A 26,624-nucleotide genomic window follows, 5' to 3' on the forward strand; every position below is an offset into this window, starting at 1 on the left:
AACTTCTATCAAGCCACGTGTCAGTTTTTATTTTGAAACGGTCGTAAGTTCGTTATTTCGAGGAATTACAAACTTCGGTGTGATTTGTCACGGTAATCGAAGCCATAAAAGTATCCATTTATCGATACATTCGTTTACTCATTTAGCGATGGAATTTTTTTTATCCCTTGCACATTTTATTCTTACTCTGCCGATCGGTGTAATCAAACGTACCTAGCGATAAGAGGTAGAATAAAACTCGTCAAAGTTAGAAAAAATTTTTGCCCAGTGTCGGTCGATGAATACTCAGCAATTTGTTTACTTTTCCAAGTTTTTGTCCAAGTTCTTCGTTGTTGTCTAAGGTGTTTCGTCTCCGGGGTATTTGTAAGAAGATGTGAAACGAAAGCAAATCCGAACGTATATATTATAGACGAAACGAAAAATTTCATGCAAAGTTTTCTCTCGTATCAGGTTTGCGAGCAAATGAATCAGCGGAGGATTCACAGCTACGGCTCATCATCGCCGTCGCCGTTGTTCGCGTCTTTCGACGTATCCATCTATGTATGTACGTATGTACGTATGTACAACGCGTAATACGCACCCGTTTCGAACCTCCGGTCTACCGCCTCTTGTAGGGGAACCAGAATTTCCAGTTTTTATTAGCTGGCCCGAGAGAACGGTTCTACCGGAATGACATCTCGGCTCGACAATGAAGACCTTTCGGACCTCCCTTGAGAAGAAAGAGACAACTTTGTTCTTCGTTAAAACCCTGCCAACTTCAAGCCGTTCGTTTGCTCGCTTTTTTCGGGTTTATTCGGATGTTCCTATACGACAAGTACTACCATGCCATTCCGTTTTTTTGCTTTTTATTTTTTTATCAGTTACGTAAATGTCCTGATGTTTTAGTTGCAAAAGTTTTCGTAACCGAAATGGACTCTCTTCTTACGTATCTCCGCATCTCTCATGTCCCAAACGTAAGATAGGTAGATAAGAGCAACGATACGTTCAGTTGAACAGTGTAAACTGGCAAATTTCAACCGGTTGATCCACCTGGTGGATCGATACGTTCTACTTTCCGCTAATCGATTTCTGAATCACCATTCATAGCGCTGAACCAGACGACGCGGACATGCATATTCGTCGATTTTGCGAAATTGCCAATCGGGACCGCATCGCCAATTTGGCAACAGTAGGTAACTTAAATTATGCCCCAAGACGGGGGCCGCCGAGTCAGCGATAGCTGGTATTTGTTAACCCGATGAAACACGGATAGAGTCAAACGACCCGACGAAGGTAGTCGAAAGCGTCGTTATCTCTGCTGATTCAGATTAGGCGGCTCTCTCTTTCTTCCGCGCTGCCTTCGTTCGTTCCGTTCCCTCGTTCCCAACCACCTCGAGCTTCGTCGCGGGCCGAATGCGGGTCGCGGCGATTCGCCAAGGACTAACATCCTTCCGGCCAACGCTAATGAGGACGAATCGCTAATGAGAGCGCGGGGGCTGTTCGGCGAAAGCCGGATATAACCTTGTGCGAAACTTTCCGCGAACTTGTCGACGAGACAAACTCTTCTTCTATGATGCTGAATTTGTTCGGACCGTCCCACGAGCCGCGATCCGCACTCTCCTGAATTAATTGTCGCGGTTAGCGAATGTTGAGTGTCCTTGACGAATCGCCCTTGCACCACGACGGGCTTACCTGCGAACTTTGAAACCGTGTACTTTGGTATACGTAGGTAGCTCGCGTTAGGTGTAGTATTGAAATTGGCCAGAGGTCAAGAATCCAGGAGGCGAGGGAGGCGGCTGCGGCGTGAGATACGCCATCAATATTAATGAGGCGACTGTCTCAACTTCCAACTCCTCGGCAAACTGGTCTCCCATCGTTGAACTCGCGGAAAGATCTAGTATCATTCAATTAAGTTTTATTCCACGCGGGTCGGGAGGGAACTCTACTGACGAGGGAAAACAAGTCATCAATTTTTATTTTTGTGTCGGGTTGTTTTCGCCTTGCGGAAATAGGGGAAAGAAAATGTATTAATCATGGAGATGTGGATGTAGGATAGTGTTTTACGTGTCGCTGAGCGTGGGAATGTTTTTTTCCAAAGAATTTTCAATTGCTAAATATACACGAATACATTTCCATACACAACATAAATGTGTAAAAATTGAGATCTACTACTTCTTTGTGAGTGTTAAATTTCTTGCAAAAAATAACAACAAGTCGTGTGAATATGTAATTGTGAATAAATCGAAATTGAATAATAATGACGCAGGTCTATCACGCATCGCGTATAGAGAGTTAGATATGCACGTAACAACGTATGACATAAATAAAGATGTGTACGCAGTGTATTGGAATGTACGTTTTATCGGTCTATAAATCTTTGCAACCGGGTGGCGGCATTCGCTCTGCCGCAGGGCTTCGCAATAGAAGTGATGGAATTCACGACGGAATAGAATCCGTTTGTTATTAGCACGTTCGCATAACTGAAATTCAACGTTGCGTATTTCTCGACACGAACGCGCTTTGCCTGTAACATACGCACGCACACACACACACACACACACACACGCGCGTATCCTCTTGTGCCGGTACAGCTTCAACGATACGTATACGTGTACGTGTAACCACAGTGTAGGAGACTCGCGCGCGGCCAGATATTTATGACCCAGGGAAGAGGGCGTCGTGCTTTTCTGCCGCGTTCGCAAACTCATCGTTTTCCAACCAGATCGGGTTGTCGCGATAAGCCCCCGTAACCCCGCGCTCTCCGTTTTTCGGTTTTGCCCTTTATTCGGTACAGTCACGTAATATTTTACAACGGTAGTGTATATATAATACAATGTATACGTTACACTGATATTGCGGTCACGATTTTGTCTCATTTTGCATGGGGACTCTGGGAAACGGAATCATGAATATATAATTAGAGGTAAATCTGTTTCAGGGGTGCTGCGGTTTATTATTATACTTATTATACGTTTATGTATAGACTTTGCTTCTGCATGCGGATATTGCCGGATTTTCTATAGAATAATACGCAGTTGCCGTGGGTGGTTCGAACGATGCGATAAAGTACAAGACTTTTAGTTTGCTGGCTTTCTATCCCCCCTAACCGACCGTCAAGCGCGGTTTTATGTTTTCAACTTTTCGGCACTCTCGGGCTGACTTTCCCCATCGAGATTCCATTTCATTCGGTTCGGCTTGATTCGATTTTTACGATTGATTTACGACGCCGATAATTTATTGCCTTCCTAATCCCTCCGTATTTTTCCACCTTCCGCACTCTTACGAATTCGAATTAAAAATAATTTTCAATCTGATCGCGTATCGCGATATTTATTTGGCGGCTCTACCGGCATCGTTATTGTCTACCAGGGTGGCAACAGACCGAGAAAACCGGGGATAGTCAGGGAATTTCGTCTATCGGAAAAAAGTTAGGGAAAATTTAGGAAATTATGATGGACCATAGGAAAAAACGTACTTATTCCATAAATCGTTCTCAAACTTCAGATACTTGTCGCAAGTTCAGTTGAGCTAACTTTCGAAAATGGTATTGTTCAATTTCTAATTATTTGTGTGAAACGAATAAATGATAAGTGTTTTTTAGATTCAAATTTATGTATTTAAGGTGCACAAGTTCTGGGGCTTTTGGTAATTAAATCTGCCCAACGTTACCCAAGTTTCGTGGTAAAACGTCGCGGAATTATGAATTTTTTGACGGGAAAAGTCAGGGAATTTTATTTGAGTATGTGTCGAAATAATTTGAAAACGATTAGGGTCCCTCTCTCTCATCTCGTTCCGCGTCCGTATCTTGGAGGGGGGGGGGGGGGGGGGGTGATCGCGTGCTGAATATAAAAATCCATGCAGGCTGGCTCGTTGCGTGCGAGAAAAAGAATAATACGAGAGAAATAAGAGTGAAAGAGGAATTAAGCAAGAGAACGAAAAAGGGATAAAAAGACGTGGCGAACGGTGGCTGGCCGGTTGGTCGAAGGAGGATGTACGCAGGGAGTTATGTTTGCTTGCCTGGTGAACATCGCCAAGCTGGCTGCCATGGTATTAAACTTATCCGTATTTTAATGCTCGCCGCTGCACGCGTGTCTCTGTGTTACATGCGTGAACGGAGCACAGGTATGGGTGAGATACGTATGCAAGAGATCCAATTTACTCTCCGCGGGCGCGAGGAGGAGGACGAGGAGGTGGACCAGAGAGACCAGGGCCAATTTCCTCTTCGTCATCGTTGCCAATTACCCACGCTACGCGCGACAAACTTCTGCACGTCTTTTTTATATCTGCTCTTACTCTTTTTTTTCTTTTTTCTTTTTTCTTCTTTATTCTTTTTTTTATTCAACTTTATACAGCTACGAGTTTCAATAATTTTATCGTCTCGTGACACTAACTACGGGGGACAAGGACAATTAACTAACGAACGAGTCACGAAATGACGAGGCCTCGTTCTTTTTTTCTTCCTCATCTTATCCGCGTTGTAAATATAATAGGTCGTATTTTTGCGTATAACCAATTATATCCTCGCGATACTTACTCCCATCTTCAGGATTTATTGATCTGCTTATAATCCTGCTCTGACCTCCTTATTTATTTATTTATTTATTTTTTTCTCTTTTATTATTTTCTTTTCTCCCCCAACGAACAGGGCAGAATTGAATTGCAATTTGCCTCCGTTGCAGCGCTGCAGCTTCAACTCTGGATCAGAGTAAATAATGCGAAAGTTCCACACACTCGGGAAAGGAGACAACGGATAGCACGAGCGTAGCTCGCCGCACGAATCGTGCAAAATTGAAACAGGAAAGAAACGAATTTGATTTGTGAATCGAAAAAGCCGGCAGGCAAGAAGGTGAGCAGTTGGCTGGCTCGGTTGCCGGAGAGATGAGAAAAGGGAATTAACCACACGGTTTTGTGTCCCGCGGTTAACCCCTTTCTCTTCCTCCCCTATGACTCAAAACCCCGGAATCCCCCGTCGCGGTTTCATCGGCTGAGTTCATACGCTACTTTGACCACCAAAGGCTTTAATTGTATTATCCCGGGGCATCGAACTTCCTGGCTGCTGTGAAATTATTTCGGTTTAACGTTCAATTATATTGTCCGTCGCAAAGTTTCGGAGAAATTTCAAGTGTACTTCAAACTTGTATGTTTCTTGTTGTAGTTCTTGTTTTTTTATTTTTTGTTTTTTTTTATTTTTTCAGTTACCGACACGTTAAACCGCAGGTGTATTGCATTAATGAAATTGTTGAGAAAGAGAGAAAGGGACGAGGGGAGGGGAGGGATTCGTTTTTAACAAAGTATACTTACATCGTGGCAGAAGGAATGTTACAGATCTACATCAATCAGCATGTTGTAGTCTCTGTACGGCTCGATTTAATCGTGAGATCAGATTCCGTCGACATTTCACTTGCATCAATGCCGTACCGTGCTCTTTTTCTTGGGATATTATTCATAGTTATTTCTCATGGATCGTAACTGGTTTCTCATAATAACTTTATTTCACGCCGTGGTTATGATATGCGACGAATGCACAAGAATTCTGTTCACGAGATATGGAGGAGAGGGTGATGAGGAGTGGGGAGAAAAATCGTCACCACTTCGTTGAAAATGAATTTAATTAACTCGAGCTCGAGTTTGAAATTGAAATTCCGATTCCTCTTTGGAAGTACCTACATTCAAAAGTGAGATTGAACCGAGGATGACGACCCGGTAATTTCGGTGTTTTCACGGGTGACGGTACATTGAAACTTCCCAATAGCGGGCACCTTCGGGACTAAAAATGTTATCCGTTATTGAGGAGTGTCCGCCATTCGGGACAATATCAACGCGTAAAACGTGCTGCTGGAGATTTTTAGACTGTCCGTTATAAAGAGGTGCTCGTTAAGAGAAGTTTCCATGTACGTACATTACTTACGAACTGTATCTGAACGAACCGGTCATTTCGATCCAAGATAGGATCCGCTGTGTGCAATCTGCCGAAATCTCTTCACTCGAAATCGTCGTGACAACTGGACGACTCTACTCGCAGCGGTGCAGGCGCGTCGTTTACTTTAGCATCTTGCATTAGGAATCTCGGTTCCCGATCCGCAGGCCTTACGTCAGTGTCGAGGAGGAGGAGGCAGAGCGGCATAATGGTGAACTGGTGAACACGGGCACTTTGTCCGAGGAGAATGACGCGGAGCTGAATAATGGCAACGATAATACGACTCGTAAGTCGTAAGTCATGCTCGAGCGACGAACGACTATGCAATTGCCTGTACGATAGGTACCCAACGTAGGTACGTATACGTGCGGTACCGTACAACATGTACCAAGGCATGCCTATCTCATTATACGCCGGAGCCAAGACGTCGTCTTGTATCGCTCCGCATTGCACTCGCTTCAACTCCTCTATAACTTATTTATGCCTCGGTACATACGCCGTGACCACGCGTGCATCTGCCCCTCGACGCATTCACGCACGTGCTCTGCGGTAAATTCATCCGAATTATCCAGTTTCTGGCCCGTTACTTGCGCACAGGCACTCGCAGATATGCAAGTTGCAAACGCTCTCGACTTGGGAAATTTGCCGCGGAGCGGAGGAGATTGGACGATGATCGACGCTTGGAACGTGGACCGTGATCTCCGAGCAGGCGGATATAATTGCATAATTTAAGGTCCCCGGGACGTACGACAAGAGACTTAAACTCTGCTGAGGTGGGTTGCTTCTACCTTGGTTAGACGTGCATCGCGCCAGTCACGGTGAACATTAACCTCCGTTATAAATGGGAATCGTAAAGTTTTTCCTTTTCTCCTCTTCTCCTCTTCTCCTCTTGTTCTCTTGTTCTCTCCCTTTCGAGGTAGATGTACTTGGGAACGAAATCACAGGAAAATCGCGGTTCCGTTCTAACGCTACTTTTGTATTAGGAAAGGTGGAGTTCATTTCGTTAATCTTGACGTACGTGCAGCGTATTCGCGAAAATCGATGGTCAAGAGTTATTTACTAGATATGGTGATCGGAGCATCGCGGGAAAATTAGGCCGATGAAACCAAGGGGTTAATCGCTCGTGAAATCTGGCGAACCTACACGTTTCCGGCAATCTTGTGAAATCTTTTGAAATCTTTCGAAATCCCTGAAATATTTTGGAATCGATGAGTGATTAACCCCTCGGTTGAAACTAACGATTGATACCCCTGATATTTATCATGAACAATAAATATCACTGCATCAAGTACTTCGTGTGTGGGTACATATTTATCTTTTGTTACCCACGTTTCCTTGTGATTTTTTCACGAGTGCAATTTCGGGCATGCGACCAAGCACCGCCTCGAATTTCTTTCGAACCAGCTTATAGGTGCAGCAGCGCACACGCGACCCGACGTTAGCACAACCTAGAGCATAAATTTCGTTTAACGACGCGCGAGCAGTCCCTGCCAGCTTGCCTATTAGCCACACTAGCTGCGGTCTTTAGTTTCGTCGTGTTTCGCAGAATCTATACATACGTGATGCGCGCAGGGTGTCTATGCGATTTCACTTCTTCGCAGAATACAGAAGCAAATGATTCTGGAGAAAGATTTTTTTCCTCAATTCTTTATCTTCACGGCGGCGGAGTCCTGATGACGCGCTTTTATAGGTTCAGCGAAACGACCCGCGCGGTGAGAGAGAGACGGAGGATGGTGAAGGATAGTGGAAGTTGAAGAGGAGTCGGTAATCGTCGCGATCGGGCGGACAATGCGACACGAGATCGGGGTATGGCTCGCTAATAAAACGCAGACCACTTCCCGGTGAAACGGGTCGCGTCGCATTCGGTCGACTGGTGAATGCATCGAGAAGTTATAGCCTCATAAATCCTCCGACCGGGCCAGGCCAGGGAGTGCGGTGGACAAAAAGAAGAGGGAATAAACCGTCTGCGGGAAAAGAGGAAGAAGCGGGGAGGATGGATGGATAAGTATTCATCCTCGCTCGGTATAATTCGCGGCCGTTGCAGATTAATTCGACCTCGATTTTTCCTCATACATTATTTCGTCCCACGTTCGTAAATCAATCAAACATTCATTCGCCCGTTCATTCTCTCTCCCTCTCTCTCTCTCTCTCTCTCTCTCTCTCCTCTCTCTCTCTCTCTCTCTCTCTCTCTCTCTCTCTCTCTCTCTCTCTCTCTCTCTCTCTCTCTCTCTCTCTCTCTCTCTCTCTCTCTCTCTCTCTCTCTCTCTCTCTCTCTCTCTCTCTCTCTCTCTCTCTCTCTCTCTCTCTCTTTCTCTTTCGTTGTTATACGGCAAATGACGTCGAGCATATCGATTGTGCTCACGCCTGCCGACTGGACGGTTCTGTCGACCTGGACTCACTCGAGCAATGCGTTATGTGTATTTACCCACGCTTCGCTAACACGCCGGGAGCGTGCTGTAATTTGCGGTCTAGGTACTTACGATCAATTTTCAGATGCATTTTGCCGCACACTCTCGGATTCCTATGGGAGAAAGTACACGGCGGTGTAGCGTATCTTCGGACAAGGCTTAAATATGTAACACGGTCGACGACGGATCCCTGCAGCGTATAGCAAACGATATTTACCGCACTGCCGAAGTTCCGCATTCATGTTTTACATTGATGAAGTTGTGAATTAACCCTTTGAAGCATACGTTTTTCCTCGCAGTCAAATTCCGTCGAAACTGGGTATATGAAGTTTCTTAAGTCCGCTGATTTCAAAAACGGTGCTAGATCTGAGTAAATTTAAAAATTCAAAGTTGCGGATCTGGTATGAGCGAATAGGATCTTTTTTTTTCTTATTCTCAATCTACCATCTTGAATTTTGAAATTCTGACGTAGGATTCGCTTTAGGCCACACCGAAAATCCCCGAGTAAGAAATAAAGAATGTTGCGTGTACTTCGAGTTACCGCTTGTCCCAGAATGCAGACAAAGTATCGGTCTTTATAGAATCGTTCCCGCAGGAAAAAGTATGAGAGTACACGAGATCCGCGGGCAATTAAGCATCGGGGGTCCCCTCCGCCCGAGCGAGAAACTATAATTAGCGATAATTTATAGTCGGCAGAAATGACTTCAAGGTTAAATCAATAATCCCACCATCGCATTCAGGCCATTGTTAATTTATATGATCAATTAAACCCATCACCGCTAACCTCCATTCCAGTTACAGTTTATCAAGAATTACGAGATACGATTACACTGTCTACATCGCGTGGCTCGTCGAGTTCTGACGTACCTGCTACTTTTCTGCATCTCGGACGGCGGTCGTGCGCTTTCGACAAGTTATCACGTCTCATTATTTCTCCTACGTTGATTTAGCAAATTGGTCGTATTATCGCCGTCTGGCTGCTTTGAAAATATCGTTGCCATCCATCGCAATGAACCTTCGTCTCGGCTTTCTGGTATAAAACTACGTGTTAGTGATTTTTCTGCTTGTCGAGTTTCCACGGAACGTCTCCGTAGCCGGATGTTCGAACGTAACCGGCAGCGATAAGCTGTATCTTACTTGGAAATTGATGAATCAGAAGATGCGCGTTATCATTATACTTGTTTTCCATCCAGCCGTTACGCGCTTTACTGATTACAGGGTCAAACTCACATCAATACCCTACCATGCGATGTATTGATCTGCCTTGCGGTAGAATTACAGTTAACGAACCAATCGCTTAACACACGCGTCGCATGTACGCCCACGAACAGTAATTATTCACTCTTTGTTCTCGTTTTACTTGTCCGGAGGATCGTCGTTCCAATTCGTTATCATCATAACGTACGAACTCGGTGCTCCCTCGGTACGGAAGAGTCTCAAGATTGAATGTGATCTGATTTTTAACGAGCGTAATCGAGAATCAGGTCCGTCGCATAGCTGTGTGTATAATTAAAGCGCGACGACTTTCACCGTCAACGCGTTTATAATAATACTCTTGCACTTTGGATTCAATATACTTTTTTCGCTGCGAATCAGGTCAAGATGAGTAGGCGGGCACCGTATACCGTGTGAGATTGAGAACTACTGGTTTGGAGAACAACTTTGATGTATGGTGCGGTAATGACGGAAAGAAGGAGGGCACGTAGGTCGTAAAGATGGTAAAGATTGTCAGCGTCGTCGGTCTCAGGGTTCCTTTTCTTTACTCCCCTATTATAGATGATTTCGATGTCCGGATGGATGTCGAGGTACATATATTATATACCTAACGTATAATACGTTACATCCGATGCTCGACTCTCGGACCGGAGAGAAAGGCTGAAACGCCGCGGATGATCGAGGAGTTGAGTTTGAGTGGCTGGTATATTAGTTTGAGAGTAAAAAATTAGAACGGAGCGCTCGAAATAATTCAGAGCCAATCGACGATGAACGGATTCGCGTGCCACTTTCCTTTACCCCCTCATGTATTATTCTTGATTAATAGAGGGACTCTGCCAGGTAGTTACGGCCGCAGTCCGACGACGAATGTTGGCGACGACACCCACCCCTAACCTAAATATCTGAGGACATAATTGATGTCACTTTTGTTTAACGCGATTAAAAACTAATACGACCAATGAGAAGCTGAATTTACGTATATGTATAAGGGTCGCGCGTATCCGACAGTTACTGCTATTATTAGATCGCCATTATTGAGCTTGAAAATACCGAGAAGCTCGGCTCTTGGATTAATTTCACATTGTTTTCACTCGCCAGAGCTGAAATCTTAATTCCTGATTGTTTTTTCAGGTTGCAACGCGACCTTGGTGCCCGGACCAGGGCAAAACCAGGGAGATGACAAAGCTCTGCAACCATAAGAGGAAATTGCTGCTCCCCGTTGCCGCCGCGAGTCCCGTCGCCTCCTCGACCGTCTCCTGCGTCCCGGCGCCTCCAGCCTCGCCGTCGCCTACCTCATCCGACAAGTCCAAAAAAGGTGAGACGCATCTTGCATCACTTATGGTATCTCATACTACTTTTACACGTGCCGATGTGAAGAAAATGGCGACAGTTCCGAATCATGAAACGTCATCACGAAATTACAGGTTGGACCACCTTGACGAACTATTGAAAAGAATGAACCACTTTTTCGTACAGCTTCGATTTTCGTACTACGAATCATATCCGTATACTTGAATGTCTTAATTGCGGAAGGGGAAAAAGAGGGGGGTCGGGGGACCCGTTGCAATTCGATCATGCAAAAGAATCCGTACGATAAAAGGGAAGATTAAAAAACATCCGAAACCTGGGATCTGACGATGCGTATCTAAGTAGATCCACCGTCGCGATTCGTCCCCTACTTGGCGATTTAGTGAAAAATTTCATGATACGAGGCGGATCTTTGAAGGTTACGGTGCGTCCCCGTACCTTGTACGTGCAATCCAAATCTCACTTTCATCGAATTTCGCATCAAAAATTTGTTTAAAAGAGCAATAATAAAGAGAAGGAGTGAGAACTTTGCTTACAAAGGGAATTCTCGAGCGTATTTAATTGAACGTGGAACATTATTTTTACTCCAGGGCAAACAGGCTCCGCTTGTCGATAGCGAGATGGGATGCGAAAGAAATGAAAAATGAATAAAAGGTATGAAAACCGTCGAGTCCATAATCGGAGTGTAATATAAAAATTCTCCCGAGCAGCGCCCCTAGATTACAAGACCGTACAATACATCATCCGGTGAATGTGTAAAAGAATAAATTTATTTCCCTCTGCTTCATGTATGTATGCATACGTACATAAGTGTACCCACAATGTTGTTGGATGAAATATCGTATCTACTTGAATATACAGATGCCCAAACATATATAAACTATATACCTCCCGTATGTATGTATCTTTTACGCGGAATAAAATGATAATGTGAAATTCTTCTTATCGTTCGGTTACGTACCACCCTCCAGACATCAATACCAGATAGACTTTACAATCGTCGTCGTCGTTTTCCGCGTGACTCAGGCATATGAGCTATGTCCTTTTGTATACATGAAAGTTGGATTTTTCAACTACCGAGGGCTTTTCAACCTGGCTCAGACTCCCCCTCGACTGCAAGGGCACAGTATAGCTCTAATACGACTGTGAACCCGCGTTCTCATCTTTCAATGGGAAAATTCTCCTCTCGCAAACCCGAAACTGTGGGTAAATTGTCTGTACATACGTACGTATACCTATGTAAAAACTTTTGGGATTGATTCGGGCGAGCGGATCTCGCGAGTTGTCGCGGCCAAGCGTATATTAGGAAAGTTTTCTCCGGACAGGCAAGCATCGCGGGGGTGCAAAAGGCATCCCCACCTTGTCACGATAGGAAATTCTAGACGTCGCTCCGCAGCCCTCTGCGGGTTACGTGTGTCCGTCTGCGTCTGCGCTCGCCTAGGTATACGTCTACGTTTACGTACGTATTTCATGCCCGGATCTATACGTATACGACGGCGATATAATCGACGTGGAACGAACGACGGAGCACGTGCCAACTTTTATTGGAAGAGGACCAAAAGTTTCACTTGGACGAGAACCGCCGCGCCGTGCGTCCACCGCCCTCGTGATCATTAGGAAAAAGTCGCGGTGAAGAAAAACGATGAAATTGCGGCATTAGCGGAGCCGCTGTGGCGTCGGCGTCGGCGTCGGCGTCGCCTCCCTTTCCAAGGCCCCGGTTTTACCCTCTTTTCCCCTCTTCGATTCCGATCTCTCTGGTGGTATTAAACCACCAATGATATATAGCCACACCCCATCCCAACGTCACTCCTCCTTCTCTTCTTCGCTTCTCGTCTCTTCTCTCGCAACCACCGAACCACCCCTAGATCTCCCTCTCGCTCTCTCTCTCTCTCTTTCGACTTTGCTTTCCAATAATAACCCCGCAGACAATCTCGTTTCTGCGAAAACAACTCCCGCAGACTCCCACTTCAAAGAGCAGGGGTTGAAAAATGAAATAAAAGAATCTACTACAGGACCACGTCTGCCTTTGTACGTTATGTAAACTCTTGTATAGAGAACAAGTGCGGCATTGTTTTTGCCGTAATTTTACGAAATAATAAATATTAACAACCAAATATTAATATTACGTCACTTATACCTGATGCTAATTATTATACGTGTACTGAGGTTATTGAAGGAAAGTATTTTTCAACAATCGCTACAAGGACATCGAACGTCCTGTTATTTAGGAATGCGAAAATGCACCTTCTTTGGAGAGTGAAATTTCTCGAAGAATCGCAATTTCTTTCATTCGAGCGCTTATCCAAGTTATTCGCCGTCCCTTGAGAACAGGCGGTGACGCAGATTCCTGTTAAAAGTCCAGCGTTAATGATTTGGTTATAAAGCAGCCTTTGAAGTAGCGCAGTCAGAGGGAAATTCCAGGATAGGTTGTACCGCCGCCCCGTTTTAATTCAACCTGTCTTCGACGAAGTAATTCTTGATTGTACGTCGGGTTTACCGATGATCGTATTACGCGCTGCTGAAGCGGCGCGGCAACAATACGGTCGCTTAACCAGGGCTGTTATAATTACGATTGCAATCGTAGTTGCAACGAACAAAGCACCGCATAATAGACCCAAGTTCTGGTCGATATGCGTATGTTTATTAAGGGATAATTGATCCCTCGTATCGCATATTGCGTAGCGGAGATCGAAAGTAAGTGGTGATAAATCGTTGGAGAGTGATTGTCATGAGAGGGTAAGATTGTTTATCGGTTGAAATATTGTTGATAGCCTTCGCATCCCCTCCCTCTGCAGGGTATTGCCGATATAAGTCAGCGTTTCGTATACATACCTTATACCATCACGGCTCGCCGAGCAAATATACGGCGATGTAACCGAAAAAAAGCTTTCCCTCGAATACCCCTCCCATCCGATTTAAAAGCTACCCACGTCTTTTTACCCGCAAGCGACAGGATATAACAGCATTTATCAATACATCATGCCCCGTGCTCGCAGACCCTCCGGATACGAATTCGAAAACCTCAATAATCCTGCGCTCAAAAGATGAAAAAAAAAAAAAAAAAACACCCACCTCCATTCACTTCCCTGAGCTCCCTATAACTAAGCCTGACTCTACACATTCGAAACCGGACCAATTCAGTTTTCGGTACCCTTACAAGAATTCGGCCGGGGATTACAGTGCGAAGAATCGCATCGTTTTGAGCCGCGAGCCTTTAGTCAAAGATGAGTTTCTGTACTACTCGAAGTGTTGAGATCGACTTCTAGATGTTTTTCATCCTATGAGACATGGATACGATTGCGATACCAGTATTCTCAATCGTTATGAAAGCCGAGAGTATTTTTCCATACCGGAGCGTAACGAGAATTCTAGGAAAAGTGAGATTTTCTTGGCTAACCGAAAACTGGCTTTTCGACGTTCTATACTGCCGTAATTCGATTCCCGCGATAACCGCGGGGAAAAATCTAGGAACAAAAGGATATTAAATTTCCGGGAGGTTGGTATTAAACTTTCATCGCTTCGTAGGTAACGTTATTACGTGAAACGGAGTGACTCTCTCTTGTGGTGGATGGTAGGTAGGGAAGAAGAGCGTCGACGTCGGCGTCGGGAGAAAGCGAGAGAGAGAGAGAGAGAGAGAGTGAGGAAGGGAGGGAGGGAGGGAGGGAGGGAGGGAGAGAGGTAGGTAGGTAGGTAGGGAGGGGGTGAGGGGTTAGAGGGAGGATGGATGAAATTGAGGGTTACACCCGTCTCCCTCTTCCTCACCGGCTCGCGCCCGCCGAGATAACTGCAGATTGAATCGCCTGCCCTTAGTCGAGACACCGTAATGATGCTACAGTAAACGGAAGTAGCATACCCGCTGCGTATTTCCGTGGTAGTGAACTCTCGTGCCAGGGGAATATATCTACAGAGAGAGAAAGAGAGAGAGAGAGAGAGAGAGAGAGGGAAGGAGACCGAGGAAACGAGGGCGGATTTTCAAATGCTTTTTCATTCCAACGAACAAATTGAACCTGGGGTGATCATATATATTCGACTTTTAATAATCGACGATCTGAAAAACTTTTAGAATCTTTCAATGTTTTTCTTTTCAACTAACAGTAAATATTAACTGGGATTCAGAGTGATAAATTAACCCAGCTAATTGATTCTTAAACTTAACCATCGTGTTGACAATACTTGTAAAAGGAAAGTCACGATCTGCTGGTTAGTAGTACAGGAAAAGGAGTTTAATTTTTTTCAGCAAATATGTCTAATTGACAATTTAATTCATGGTTTCGTAACGCTGAAGATTTGGCCTGCAGAGAGCAGTGTGAACACCACCAATTACCAATCGTTGATGTTCGTAATTTCATTACGCTTGTTTATGCATGAACGATCAATGTCCAGTCGATCAGTATTGATTGAATTTTTCATTATCCAAGTACTCGCCTAGCGATTATCCTGTCAATTTGTGGGAATAAATGGTATGGACGACATTTTACCCTTAACACGCGCACTACGATGTTCACTTCTGTTTTTGCTTCGATTTGCTTTCCTCCAGACTCTGGAACTTCCAGGGGCGTAACTGTCTATATTCTACGCTACGTAGGTAGTTTGTGGCTCAGAGATTTTACTGCGTTGCAATGGAGCTACGCAGTCGTAGAGGCCGTGTATAGCACACGATATATTTGCTATTCAAACGCCAACCAACAGTACAGGCGCGGAAATTACTGCGCATCTCGACTATAAATGTGTCTGGCACCATTGCTACCTTAAGAGTTAGACTAACCGGCTCCGACGTATTTTGATTAAGCGTGATTCGAAGGAAAAGACATGATTTCGATAAATGTTTGGTCGTTCGTGAAGCTATTAGGGTTGGTTATAGTTTGCGGTTTTTTTTTGTATCAGCAGCAAAGCGAACAAATTGGACGAAATTCAATCCCCAGTGTAAAGTTAACGCGTGACGTTAACCAACGTGTTTTCACGTTTTCGCGTTCAACGGTGTGTAGGGGAGGAGAAAGGGCGGGGGGGGGTGGGGGGGGGGCTTTGCGCGAAGCTTTATGGGGTCGTTTTAAACTTGAAAGCTCGCTTCTACCGGCGCTTCAATTCCAATTTTCCGGTGATATAAAGCGACAAGCAGAGAGACTGCTTCGCCAGGCATCCCTCTGACGCGTTGGGGGATGGAAGAGGGGAGGGGACTGAGCCTGGCGGATCGTTGAGGGAGATTGAGAGTGGGAGGAGGGGTGCATCCCCACCCGCGAATGTGGTAGCAGTCACCAGGGATGAGGAGGCGAGGAGTGGGGGTGGGGGGAAGCTTTCCAGCCCGGGATCAAATAAACCCGAGGTTAAGCATAGTTTATCGTCAGTGGTCGAGCCAGTTCTACAATCAATGAAACCATTATCCTCCCCCTCGTCCCAGTAGGTATTCCGAGAGTCGACAGTTCGACGAGTAATACCTCAGTACATGAAAACAAGTTCGTCATTCCGATGACTCGAATTAATCCCTCTTCGACAGTTTTCTACCCAAGTTTTGGTGTTACAGATTACCTATACTATAAACGGCCGTTTGCGAGAAACGTCCGTCATTCATAATCATGCCAGTTCTGAGTTACATTTGTTTAATAAACGACGAACGTAACTTTGTACGATTCATCGATAGAGGGATATTTGCTTGCTAGGTTGGTCAACCTTCGTTATCTCGTTAATCGGCAGCAGAATGGGATTGAAAAGGAGTCGAAAACAACATTTTGCGCGTAGAATCAGTAGGATTCAACTTTCGGACATCAATTGATTCCGTATGAAAGTTTTACTTCGCCGCGTTGCACCCCCATAACGGCGAATTGATCTTGTCTCCACCGCCTCGGTGGTAATATTGTATTTTATAAACCGGGTTGCGGATTACGGTGTGTGTGTCCGGGCGCGAGGCGTAGGTGAAGGGTGGGAGCCTGTCGGTCTCTCGCCACCTTTGAAAGAGGCCAATCAGCCGAAGCCGTGTCTTCTTGTCGGTTGTAGCGCGATCAATAAGTCCCGGGAGAGAGAAAAAGTCCAACAGTGGCTGAGGTGGAGTCCGCGGGTGTTAGCGGTTCGTCGTCGTCGTCGTCGTCGTCGACGTCGTCTGCGTCGCCCACCTCCTCCGTTTCTGTATGTCGTCCGTGTCGTCGACGTCGTCGTCGTGTGCTGTGCCGTGCTTGCTTGCCTGCCTGCCTGCCTGCCTGCCTCCCTGCCGTAGTTTCTCTTTCCGCTGGAATCGACCGGGTAGTCGTCGGCGCTGACGGGGTGGGGTCTTGACGCAGGTGGAGAAGAAGCTAGTAGACACGCGTTGATAAGGGTTAATTTCATATGGGAATATAAGCAGTGTTGAACCTTACGGACAGCGAGAGGGTGGGAAATAGGAAGGAGAAGAACCGCCTGCTTGCAGTGCCGGACCGCGCACAGCTTTCGACGAACCTTGCGCACACCTCGGCGACGCGACGCTCATGCGCATTCGTCGATTTACCGTTCAGTACGTGATACGACTCCTCGGAACTAGCTGCACCGATTTACCCCTGATTTAACATGATCGAGATTGTCCACCCCTCTCCGAGACAACCCTCTAGTATTGGGGCCTGCGTTTTTCGCATTCAGCTTTCCTCCCGGGAATCCCGGATACGGGATTCTCGCGTTTCATAATTGTCGGCAGAGGTCATCGAGGTACGTCGCTGTGTCAGACAAAACGTCTCACTGCATTCTGTAAACGATTCTACATTCTTTTCTTTTCAAGAGGCTTACGTCAGATTTGTATGCAAATGCTAATATTACTCTAATTACGAAACTAGGTAAAAGTCACGAGACCACTCGTGCGTGAGTTCATCGTTACTGTAGTCGGAATTCTTTTTCCATACCTTGTCGCGTCACTTCATTTGCAATTTGTCGGATATGTTGCGAGGAGTAATCAAAATGTCAACCTCGACAACTGCGTGGGAAATTGTTCTTACGAAAGACGTTGCGATGATTCAATCCGTTTATTCTGCAAACTTATGTTTCTATTCTGACATGACTAAACGAAAAATAAATAACTGAGTTAAAATGAATCTATAACCAACATCGCACAGGGTCAAGTTTCCTTTGTACGGAGCTTTAGTTATTGTAAACTTCAACACTATATAAATGCGTTACTCGGTTAGTCATCGAACGTATTTAGGATTTCCAAGTCTTTGGTATTTTTTTTTTTTTTTTTAACTCCATTGATTTTTATTTCGCTGGGGGCAGGATGTACTCAAAACATATTTGCGTACAAAAGGGTATCCGTATCTGTTTATGCGATCCATCAAAGCAGTCCGCCCCTTTGCCGTATAATCTCACCCTTCTAAAGATGACTCGGAGTTGGTGGAAGCTTGACGCAGCCGTCCGCAAGTAAAGAAACTTTCAATCGAATTTGTTCAAAAAAAAAAAAAAAAAAATGGTATGACAACGCCTCAAACGTTTCACCAAAGCCAACGGGGTTTTCACCTTTTATCGAACCGTCATCGAATGAATCGTGATGAGAGCTAAATCATTCTGTCCTGCTTTAGTAGAGACTGAAAGGCGGGAGTACGAGATGAAGGAGAATCGGCGGTGTTTATTTCTATCCTCCGGTTATCTGTTGTTCCTATACCTGCACCAGATAATGCCATTGCCCCATGTAAGATTATGATTATCCTCCAGATACCGACATAAAGCACTGCTTCTTACCTCGTTCCTTCAGTAACTTGCTCACCTTCTCTCTTTGTTTATCTCTGTCCTTCCAAGGTAAGAAATATCAGTTAAATTTGCGTCCCTTCCGCAAATGCCAAGAGAAGAAGGAACTGAGCGTGGTGGGTATTCAACCCTCTCTAATCACCCCAATTTTAGCGGGCGTTGACGTTTGTTATCGCAATATTACGATCTTCCAACGTTGGCTTTCTTACACTGTTCACGGAAGTTGGAATTTCTCGTTAAGAAGTAAGGAGGAAAGTTTGTTTGAAACAAGATCTCTCATAGCTCGTACAGAATTATGCGAGCTTTTGTCCGAGGACGGTTTGCCTCTCAACGTTCTCATAGTTTACCGCAAACGAGAAGGCCTCGGCATCATCCCATTCGCACATCTACTTATGAATACAATGGTCTTTGCTGGCTAAAATGGAGTAAAGATGAGGGAGAAAGGAGTACCGTGTCCAAATCTGTGTCAATGCTTATAGCTTTTGACGCGTCTTCGAGTGAGCAGCTGGCTTGAACGACGGTTGAGAAATTAAGAAGCCGCGAATGAAGACGCATGGGCAACAGTCCAATCAACGTAAGCCGCTTAGGCGGTCGAATACTTTCGTGGGCAAGCGAAAGGCTTGAACACGCACATGAGTTGGCCTCGAATAAGAAGGACAGAAGGCAGAAGGGAGGAGGCGCCCACCTTGGGTGGGCTTGGTGGCTAAAATCGTTAAACTGACCGCAGCAACCGCATAGAGTTGGGGTCGAGTCACCGAGGTTAAAATGGTCGAAGGAGTTGTCGTCACGCGAAACAAAACTCCGTCTTCTTATACCAGAGACGTATCTTGGACTCGATGTCAGTCCGGTTTAAAGAAAATATAATATACGTATTATTTTTCGAATATAGCACCTATGTGGCAATGCAGAGAGAAATTTTTCCAGGGGATTGTATTCCCCCGCATTTTGTAAACAATATAATTGCAAGTTGTCAACTTAAAGTATGAATTAAATATACGAATTAAATATATGAACTCGTTTCGTCGCCTTCAGGCATACTTGCAGTCCTCTCATTGTTTTTGAAAAATATTCTTCATCTCTGATCTCGTCACAGGACACTTAAATGAAGGGTCCGAGGAAAAACCACTTCAGTTCTTTTTTTTTTTTATCAAGTTAACGATACCATTGTTGTGACATTAGAGAGTATTTTCGGAACATATTACTATGGAATGGGGAAAACCAGCATCAGTTCATAAAAAACCTGCTAGAAGAATTGCTTTCGAATGAACTCTTACGAGAAAGCAAACTTTAATTTGCATTTTCCTTGGAAACAGTCCGAGTGGACTAAAGTGGTTCTCACCTTGGGCAATTCAAATGTAATCGATTAAGCGTGTTCTTCATATAATATAGATACAGCAATGGCACTTTGTCAAATGAAGTTCTTTTAGATTCGATTAGAATACTCCTGTCATTCAATATGCGTTATCCTGTAATAACTTTTGAATAATCGTGTCTTGATCATTCCATTTTTCAGACGGCCTTAGTAAGAGGAAGAAGAGAAAGTTGGCAAGCGCGGGAGGACTGTACTCTGGTGTTTCCGTTTCTCAGCTACTGGTCCAGCGGGAACGTGCCCTGGTAGCCTCTACAGGGACAGGTGTACAAGGCTCTCCAGTTTCCAACAATCCGCAGGTAAGCATAGGCTTTTGAGTATCCCTGAATTTATTCGGTAACTTGGTTCTCGTAAATTATGTGCTGACGACAGTATTTGGTTCTTCCCCTTCTAGGTATGGCCGCCGATCGCAATACCGAATCTGCAGATTCAGCAGAATAACCAATCGATCAATCACCAACCTTTGAATTCTCCATCGCAGAGTCAGGACGTCACCGGCGCCGCGGCGGCTCGCACGCCTCAGCAGAGATTGGGTCAACATGGGATGCCTGGGATGGTGGTGGGCAATCCTTTGATAATGAATCAGCAGGGGAACAATTTGAAGAATATGACCCAGCAACAACAACAGATACTTCAGCAGCAGCATCAGCAACAATTGATACTACAGCAACAACAACAGCAGCTAATGCAACAACACATATCTCAGCAACAGCAACAACAACAACAGCAACAACAAATATTACATCATCATCAGCAAATGCAGCACATGCAAATACTTCATCAGCAGCAGCAACAGCAACAGCAACAGCAACAGCAACAGCAGCAACAACAGCATCAGCAGCAACATCAGCAACACCAACAACCACAGCAACAACAAGGTGTTGTCAATAACCAAATCTCGCAGCAGTTGCCCACATATATCAATCACTTGAACCAACAGTCTTTACATGTAATGCAACAACAGCATATTAGTCAGCAGCAGCAACAGCAGCAGCAACTGCAACAGCAGCAGCTTCACCTGCAGCAGCTACAGAAACACAATATGAGCATACAGCAGCAACAGCAACCACACATTGCCCAAAGCTCGGAGCAGGCACAAACAACGAGTAATTACGGAGCTCAGAATCAGCCCGATGCGTTTTTACATCACATAACACCACCTCAAAACCTAACGCAGACGCAGCTTCACCCTCAGCTGCAACAGCTCCACCAACATCAAATGCAACAGCTACAGCAACACCAGCACCAGCAGCAACCACCTCAGCATTTGATGCAGCCCCAAGCACCCGAGCATTTTCAAATGCAAATTCATCAACAACAGCAACAGCAGCAGCCACAGCAACAGCAACAAATTCCACAGGCATGCGCGCAGCCTCAGTATCCAAATCAAGCTTCGCAGTCAACTAATCACCTGAATGGGCAGGTTTTGAATGTTATGCAACAGTCAAACGCCGGTGCGATTGCCAATGGTGTTAATAATGGAGAGTCTCAGAATCGGCAAAACAGACCGCCAACGATTAGCGACGACGATATGAATGCCAAACAAATTCCGCATCAGCATCATCCAATGCACAGTCACGTATTGCAGCGACATCATGTTCTACAAAATTGTAACTTGATACCTAATGGCGTACCCACGGAAAACATGCAACGAATTTACCCGCAGCATCAAGTACCGTATCCGCTGAGACACTTTGATTCAACGAAGGGTGTCGGAATGGATTCAAAGCCAGTGCATCAACCATTCGCCAATGTGAATCATCCTGGTAGAAGTCCCAATGGTAATCATGGCGCGGAAGCTCAGGCGGGCATTGGCTCAAACGGACAGACGATTGGCGCTCAATTTATTCCGAGACCCCCACCATGGCAGCAGAATAGAACAGTCGTAGCAGCACATCAGTCGCCGCCTGTTTCTGTTCAGAATAACTTAGTTTGCAATACGTTTGATCGGGTTCCGCCCTTGCATCATCATATACCACCAACACCTGCTTGGACTGATGAACTTGCTCGCAAAAAAGCTAAAGCGAGTAAATCGTTTGGTAAGAAACGACCCCACCATTCAATGGAGATGAAAACTGCTGCTGTTGATCAGTCAAATCTTAGTTCCGGAGATGATTATACTGAAAAAGCGCAGTCGAGTAATCAAATTGGTTCGACAGTCGCAAGTACTGGTCCTTCTTTTCTGGAGGATCCCAGTGGGTACCTGGCTCAGCAAACTGCGCTTTTGAACAGTACAATTTCGAGACAAACTGGTGTCAGTAGCTCTCACGTGACGATTCTCAACAGCTCGAAAGTATCTCAGACTACGCACAGTGCACACGTCCCTGGTAATAATGCTTATCTTCCACAACCAAAGCCTTCCTCAGTATCAAGCCCCATCAACTCTTCCATCTGTAATAATTCTGTTAAGAATCACGCTACTTCTCCGATAGTTGTTCACAGCAGCATGACACCTACTCCGATGAATAATGTTATGGTTCCTGAGCACAGCCCTTGCCAAGGTTGCGTTTCCAGTGGTGATACACAATCGTATACACAGGATCAATATAAACACCAATTTCACTGTCAATATGTCGTACAACCTGATCAACGCGACGATCCGGTAACTTCGTCCACATTTGGCATGGACAAACTGCCGACCAGTCAGCAAATTGATTCAAGGCCAATTCAGGGAGGAACTGTTAGTACCAGTCATGGATCACCCATGGGCAATCATAGCCCCGCGAATTCCGAGACACCCGCATCTTCGACATCGGGTATGTCTCAGCCAACAACGCCGCAGAGTCTCATATCGTCGCAACCTTCAACACCCCACAGTTACTCGCAACCTCCGACACCTCATTCTCATCAAACACCCGGGAACGTTTCTTCGCAGCCATCTACACCTCAGAGTCAGCAACCTACTCAGTCGTCCTCATCTTTACCGTTGACATCATCCCCGTTGTCTGCATCACAAGAGCAACGCTCCGCAACACCAACATGTTCCACTATAGCGCCGTCTAGCACGGATCCCCCTAGCGCTTCCCCACAGATCGAAATTCCCGTTCAAGTCTCTGAAACTTTGGCGCAGATTTCTACCCATTCAACAAAACGGCAAGTGTCAACAGGTCTTAGACAATCTGCTGTTGATGGCTATCAACCCCATCCTCATACCATTAACGTCGTATCGCGTGGATCGTTCAATCCTTATAGTGGCGCGTCATCGGTAATAACGACTATGGCTAGTGGCCATACTGCAAGTAGCAATACAATTACATCCGTACTCGCGGGGAGAGCCAACACCGCAACGGTATCAATTAATGCACCGTCTGTGTTGCCCAATTCTGCTGTATCTAATATACTCGTTTCTAGTAAGAATCAACTTCAAAATCAATCCACCGTGTCATCTTCGAATACGCACGTGTCATCGGCAACCTTACATCACTCTGGCTCCAGTCCGATTGTCTACAGTCAACCAACGACTGTCAGCGTGTCGAAATCTCCATTGGAAATGGTTCAAAGCGTAGTTAGCAGCATTCAGGTACCTCAGGGTACATCTTGTTCACAAGCACAGCCACAAACACATCAACAGAGCCATCCACAATCAAACGTGCAAGTCCACAATGTCATTCACACGTCGGCTGGTGTGCTCAAGCATTCACCTGGAAATACCTTACCTCCGGGCCACATTTTGGTTTCCAGCGGTGGACAGTTGATAATGGCGAGTACAGGATCAGGAATAAGTGGAGTTATGGCACCTCCACCACCCAAACTGATATCGAATGCGAGTTCGATGCCACCAATGTCGGTCTCACCTATGGTGACGAGTGTGACGGGAGCTGTCAGTCAAGTTATTCCAGCAGTGGGAGTTGCTCAGCAAGTGATTGGACAACCGACTGTACTTGTTAATACCATTCAGACGCCACTTCTCATTCAACCAAGTGTAATGACAATGGATGGTATAGGGCAGAACGTTCAAATTCCACACCTCACTGTGGCCACCGGAAACGTGTTGCAAAATGCCCAGTCAATAATAGAAGCTAATCAAGACGTTGCGAGAAATGTTAATGCCAATCCAGGAGTCGTTAATCGGCAGCCAGCACTGCTGTCTCCGGAATCTGCAATTAATAAGAAAAAAGGATATAAAAAAAGAAAGGGAAATTCTCAAACTGTGGCTTCTATGCTTCACATCTCATCTTCACAACAAAATACAGGAATGCTGATGCAATCACAGTCAAATTTTGCCCAACAAAATTTCCAAACTCAAAGCATAGGAGGTCCAATGCTGCAAGCTCTCACAATTGTTCCAGGGAAAGGCGGTGCTCCAGCTCAGCTTGTGATGAATGGTCAAGCAGGAACGGCATCAACACAGTTTAATACGCAGCAAATAATTACTAATCCTCAACCAACTCAGCAAATCAATTTGTTACAGCCTGTTAATCTGTTGAATGGAGCTACAGGAATGATGCAGAATTTCCCAACAATCCAACAGTTCATTGTACCAGGAATTGGCAGCATGGTTATGTCAGCTGATGGTACAGCGACACTACTGCAAGATAATAACTTGGGAATGCAACTGCAAATTCAGAATGTAAACGGGCAGAATGTGCTAACGCCAGTTCAAAGTCACAGTGGAATATTTAGTCCAGGACAGAGTATTTTAGCTGCTGGGCCCGCTGGGATGGTGATTCGGGCACCGCAAGCAACAAGTGGAAAAATCATTCAGCAGCACAGTCCAGGAGCCCAATTTTTGTCACCGAACAGTGGGCAGTTCCTTGTAAATGGTACAACTTCGTTCGGCAATCAGCTGAGCCCGATTGTAGCTAATGTTAGTCCGAACCAACAAGTAACATTTAACACATCTCAGGTTCGTCCTTCAAATGTCCAAGGCCAGCAGGAGTTCATCCAGATGAATGGACAAACGCTAATGGTACCTTGCACCCCGGCATCTAACATAGCTGTTTCTTCTGCTTCCAATCAGCAAAACACAACTTTTGTGCAACAGAATACAACAATTGTACAACAACAAACTACCATGGTGTCAAACAATCAAATACCGAATTTCCAGTCTGCAAATACTAACAACGCTGCTAACATAGATTCCTCGCTAAATTTAGACCAGCATCAATCGTATATTCTTAGTGGCGGCCTTGTTCAAGCAAAATCACCCTCATCTCCGAAAAGTACAGCTAGTTCGCCGCGTTGTGAACAAAATATCGAGCAGCAACAAAATCAGCAACAGCAGCAGCAACAGCAACAACAGCACCACCACCAACAACAGCAACTACAACAACCGCAACAACAACAACAACAACCGCAACAACAACAACAACAACAACAACAACAACAACAACAACAACAACAACAACAACAACCGCAACAACAACAACAACAACAACCACAACAACAACACCACCACCAACAACAGCAACAACAACAACAACAACAACAACAACAACAACAACAACAACAACAGCAGCAGCAGCAGCAGCAGCAACACCACCATCACCACCATCACCACCAACAACAACAACGACACCAACAGCAACTACAACAATTACAACAGCAGCAGCAGCAGCAGCAGCAACAAAATCAACTGCAATTGCAGCAGCAACAACAACAACTACAACAACAACAACAACAACAACAACAACAACAACACCAACAACAACAACAACAACAACAACAACAACAGCAACAACAACAGCAACAACAACAACAACAACAACAACAACAACAACAACAACAACAACAACAACAACAACAACAGCAGCAGCAGCAGCAGCAACATCAGCAGCAGCATCAACAACAGCAGCAGCAGCAGCAGCAGCAGCAACAACAACAACCACAACAACAACAAAAACAGCAACAGCATCATCAGCATCAGCAACATCAACAGCTACAACAACACCAACAACAGCAAAATCAACAATATGTTTTAACAAGTACTAGTGCTCCTGTTGTTGAAAAAACAGCTCAACAAAACAGTCAGCACAGTCCGTTAATGGCGAGGCATTCAGTATCCACGCAGACAGCAGGGAATCAAGCGAACGTTGCACAATCCACGTTGATGCGGCAAGGATCACCACCGGACACGACGACACATAGTCCTGGAAATAGCCAGCGTTCTAGTAGTCCTGCAGTGGATACCACGACTCATGGCGCAGCATCACCAGCACCATCTATGGGAACAAGGCACCATTCATCTTCGACGGTAATATAATTATTATTATTAATAATGTAACGTTTACAGTTGCAAGAGGAACGTTTGAAACTTTTAAAATTCGGTAACAGTTGGCTGCGTTAAATCTTTTAACAATTTAAAGCCAACAATGTTGGAATTTATGAGCATATAAAAAACCCTATGAATGAACAGAACTTATCACATAAATTATATTGAATAATTAATTCATTGCTTACGGATATTTTTTGACACAATCATCCTAATTTCCGTTCTAAATTTACAGCCAATGGTTCACTGCGTGTCCAGTAGTGAACCTGACTCTGGCGATACCCAAATAGTGACTGAGGACTGGCGAGTCCAAGGATTAGCGACGAAAGAAGTGATGGTCGGACCACCTGGACACCATGGAAAAACTTACGTTGAGTCGACGGTGACAACTGGGATCCAGGTTGGTACCCACATAGAACAGGGCATCCATCATCTCACTAATACAGACACCCACCAGCCAGCTGATACGACACACCCAGAAAACACTCCTGCAGATTCACGGGAACATGTGGACATATCATCACC

At 45.1% G+C, this 26,624-nt stretch overlaps 1 protein-coding gene across 1 annotated transcript in view; it reads left to right on the plus strand.

Moving 5' to 3' along the window:
- Positions 1–26,624, plus strand: part of LOC124174414 — a 136,789-nt gene that overhangs the window by 98,982 nt on the left and 11,183 nt on the right. Inside the window, exons 4-8 of the mRNA XM_046553548.1 lie at positions 10,651–10,834; positions 20,033–20,187; positions 20,283–25,091; positions 25,794–26,081; positions 26,335–26,499. Coding sequence (XP_046409504.1) covers positions 10,651–10,834; positions 20,033–20,187; positions 20,283–25,091; positions 25,794–26,081; positions 26,335–26,499 — 5,601 coding nt within the window. The remainder of the gene's footprint in view (positions 1–10,650; positions 10,835–20,032; positions 20,188–20,282; positions 25,092–25,793; positions 26,082–26,334; positions 26,500–26,624) is intronic.

This window comes from Neodiprion fabricii, chromosome 1, assembly GCF_021155785.1.
Source record: "Neodiprion fabricii isolate iyNeoFabr1 chromosome 1, iyNeoFabr1.1, whole genome shotgun sequence".
Taxonomy (NCBI): domain Eukaryota; kingdom Metazoa; phylum Arthropoda; class Insecta; order Hymenoptera; family Diprionidae; genus Neodiprion; species Neodiprion fabricii.